The sequence below is a fragment of the Trematomus bernacchii genome, unplaced genomic scaffold (genome assembly GCF_902827165.1).
Source record: "Trematomus bernacchii unplaced genomic scaffold, fTreBer1.1, whole genome shotgun sequence".
NCBI classification, from domain to species: domain Eukaryota; kingdom Metazoa; phylum Chordata; class Actinopteri; order Perciformes; family Nototheniidae; genus Trematomus; species Trematomus bernacchii.
Window position 1 is genome coordinate 338802 of NW_022987791.1, and position 4207 is coordinate 343008.

A 4207-nucleotide genomic window follows, 5' to 3' on the forward strand; every position below is an offset into this window, starting at 1 on the left:
TGGCTTGTGGTGACGTGAAGTCATGTGACCATGCTGTAGTTCACTTTATAGCCCAACATTAGCCTCCTTTAGCTTAGCGGTGGTGACGTGAAGTCATGTGACGTGCTGTAGTTCCTTTATAGCCCAACATTAGCCACCTTTAGCTTAGCGGTGGTGACGTGAAGTCATGTGACCGTGCTGTAGTTCCTTTTCTCTTCTTCCTCTCCCTGTCTCACCCTACTCTTCCCCTCCCTCTGTCTCACCCTCCTCTTCCTCTCCCTGTCTCACCCTCCTCTTCCTCTCCCTGTCTCACCCTCCTCTTCCTCTCCCTCTGTCTCACCCTCCTCTTCCCCTCCCTCTGTCTCACCCTCCTATTCCTCTCCCCAGCTGTCTCACCATCCTCTTCCTCCCCAGCTGTCTCACCCTCCTCTTCCTCTCTCTGTCGACCCAACCCAGATTTTCTGCCTCTGACTGTTGTCTTCCTCCTTCTTGTTTCCTAGCAACTGAACTGACATGCCCCTATTTTCTGTCGCCATAACCCTACATCTCGTGCATTATAAATCATCAGAGTTACGGTCTGTCGTCTCTAAATGTGTTTCTGCACGTCTAGAGCAACAGTTGGTCTGTGAAGGGAGCGCTGCATTTATCCACCTGATGCTGAAACAAACACTGATTATTAAACGGCTGACTGAAACAATACATTCATTTAAGTATGACAATACGACACCCTCTGTCCTTAGACAATCACATCGTACAAGGAAAAACGTCCAAAAAGGAAAAACCCCAGAGTTTAAAGGGAACATGGGAGAAACCTCAGGGAGAGCAACAGAGGAGGGATCCCTCTCCCCGGACGGACAGACGTGCAATAGATGCCGTGTGTAAATCAAAGAGATAATACATTTTACAGCATAGGTAGACCAAATGTTTGGAAATGCATGTGTCTATAATAAGAAGATGAATCCACGAGAATGTCAACACCCTCACACATACACGTCCATGCAACCCTCACCCTGCATTTACACTACTGATACCACTGACGCCCACACCTCATGCTTTACTCATTTGCACTTCTTTAATTTGGTTCATTTGAATTATTTACTTAAATAAACATCTTTTATTAACCGTTGATATGATGCGTCTCCCACTTTGTTGTGGCGCTTTGAGCCAGGTCATAACAACAGCTTCTGAGCTCCAAAGGAAATTAAGCAGGAGATAAAAAACTGCACTATGTTGATGCAATGCTAACATAAGCTAGCAGTTTTTATACCCTAATAATATCATAAATAATGATATAAATAATTGTTATTATTATCACACATATTAAATAAATGAAGAACTAAATAGGTAAAAAATATTCTAATAATAATATAAATAGTACAGTTATTATAATACAAAAGATTACAAAAATAATTAAAGTGGACCTATCATGCTATATTTAAATGATATATTGTAGGGCCATACCTATATAAGGTATATTTATACGTTTCTGTTTTCAAAATACCAAACAGATCATGCATTCTAGCCATGCCTCATTTCGCTCTATGTGCTGTTTGCTGTCTACGGGTCTGATTCTGCTGACCACGCCCCCCTGCAGGAGAGGGGAGACGTGCTCTGATCAGCTGCTGGGCTGTCAGAAGAGGGGGAGAAAAAGAGATCTCCGTCCTCCGATGTTTTATTATATAGAGTTTCGTTTTTTTTTAAAGCTCAATAAATAACAAAGAAGACCTTTGACCGGCACTTTTCAAATTTTGTCCGGAAGATTTAAACTTTAACGGACATGTTGAAAGTAACTGAAACTGAAACTCTGCCGCACGTTCCCCTCGTTCCTTGGAAGAGGCGGAGAGGTGGGTGTTTGTCATCTGCTGGTGGACTAACCGGAGAGAATTACAGTGCTTGCCTCGACGGGGAGGGATTGCATTGAATTAAAGCAGCGGGAGCAAACGCTTGCCTCGGGGAGGGAGAAAGAAAGCCGCAGCGAGAGATAATAAACAGAAGGGTAACCATGGTAACTATGGGCGGGAAGTCTTCTTCGCTGCTTTTGTGGCAGACTACAGCGCCACTTACAGGCCTGGCATATGTACTACAGAGTCTCCAGCGCTTTCGAGCGGCAATGGCCGGCCGTGGCCCAACCCCACATTCCCCTGATAGGTGGAGAGTTGGCCCAATAGCCGTAGCGCCACCGTCCTGACGTCAGGACAGTGTTCAAATCTGGATCAGTTTTTTATCAGATCCGTTGCAGCCCCTTTTTTAGAGATTTGGGTATGGAGGAAAATAGAGAGGGTTGTGTTTTCTGACACTTGGTGAGTTCCCTGGAACACCGGGGACACATATTCATGTAGAAAAGACGTACAAAAGTGCATTTTGCATGATAGGTCCCCTTAAGTAAGTAAAATAAAATTATAAATATAATAATAATAATAATAATAATAACAAAAAAGTAATAAATACATAAATAAATAAGTTAGTACAATAAAATAATAATTAAAACAATAATAATAATAATAATAATAATAATACTAAAAATGTAATAAATAAATCAGTAAGTCAAATAAAAATAAAATAATAATATAAATCCAATTGGAAGGTGTAAATTATTCTGAAATAGCTTTTACCTTTCATAATAGACTGATTCTTGATGTTTTAATTATTTAAAATGTTGAATATAATTGGGGTAACACCATACATTTACATTTGGATTAATAATTGGTATTTATTGTAAGCTATGTCACACACCATACCAATGATTCAGAAAACTGTGAGAACATCTAAATGAAGAATTAAGTCATAAAAGACATCATTAAACAGTAAATGAAGAAATTAATTGTGCCAAGAAAACTAAAAACCGTGGTGAGTTCAAGCTGTTTCAATGTTCCTCCATCATCATTGATATGTGATGCTGCGTAGAGTTACACGGTGTTTCCTAACATCTCATTCTGCATCATCATCTTTGAATGAACACAGAGACACACACACACACACACACACACACACACACACACACACACACACACACACACACACACACACACACACACACACACACACACACACACACACACACACACACGATTACTGAGCAGGTACCTCCATCTAGTGACAAACAGGGGTACTGCATTACTACTAATGATTCATTCATATTAAGGTGGGAGAAGTACACAGATCTTGGACTTGAGTAAAAGTAGAAGTACTCAGATCTTGTACTTGAGTAAAAGTAGAAGTACACAGATCTTGTACTTGAGTAAAAGTAGAAGTACTCAGATCTTGTACTTGAGTAAAAGTAGAAGTACACAGATCTTGTACTTGAGTAAAAGTAGAAGTACTCAGATCTTGTACTTGAGTAAAAGTAGAAGTACACAGATCTTGTACTTGAGTAAAAGTAGAAGTACTCAGATCTTGTACTTGAGTAAAAGTAGAAGTACTCAGATCTTGTACTTGAGTAAAAGTAGAAGTACTCAGGTCTTGTAGTAAAAGTAGAAGTACTCAGATCTCGTAGAAGTACTCAGATCTTGTACTTGAGTAAAAGTAGAAGTACCAGAGTGTAGGAATACTCTGTTACAGTAAAAGTCCTGCATTCAAAATGTTACTCAAGTAAAAGTAGAAAAGTATTCTCATCAAAATATAGTTAAAGTAGCGACAGTAAAAGTAGTCATTGTGCAGATTGGTCCATTTCAGAATAATATATATGATATGTTTTATAATGATTGATCATGAAAGTGTTCTCAAAGCTGGTAAAGGTGCAGCTAGTTTGAATGACTTTGTATACTGCAGGGTAGCTTGTGGATTTACTCCAGGTGGAACTAAAGTCTGATTTAACACTTGATTTATTTCACATCATTCATCCACATCTGTGAAGTAACTAAAGGTATTAAATACATGTAGTAGAGGAAAAGTACAAGGTAGCATAAAATGGAAATACTCAAGTAAAAGTACATGTATCTCTAAATTGTATTTAAGTACAATACTTGAGTAAATCTACTTAGTACACCTCTGCAATAAAAGCCTTTTCTATACAGTAGGGCTACAGTCGTCACATTTCATATAAAAGATGTATAGTTATCATTACATCAGTTAAAAAGTAGGTTTGGCAGAATAAAACACCTTCAAATGTATAACTCTATTTCACATTGAGGTGATTTGGGGAATGTCTCAGGACTCACTGCATGGTCATTGGTTTTGGGGGGCTTTCTGACTCCATGGTGCAAAGCCTATTGGAATCCTAATGATGTGA

General features: G+C 39.0%; 1 protein-coding gene across 1 annotated transcript in view; it reads right to left on the reverse strand.

Moving 5' to 3' along the window:
• LOC117497689 (caspase recruitment domain-containing protein 8-like) overlaps positions 1 to 494 on the reverse strand; it is a 6878-nt gene extending 6384 nt beyond the window's left edge. Inside the window, exon 1 of the mRNA XM_034149690.1 lies at positions 403 to 494. Within this exon, the coding sequence (XP_034005581.1) occupies positions 403 to 494 (92 nt within the window). The remainder of the gene's footprint in view (positions 1 to 402) is intronic.
• Positions 495 to 4207: the final 3713 nt, after the last annotated feature.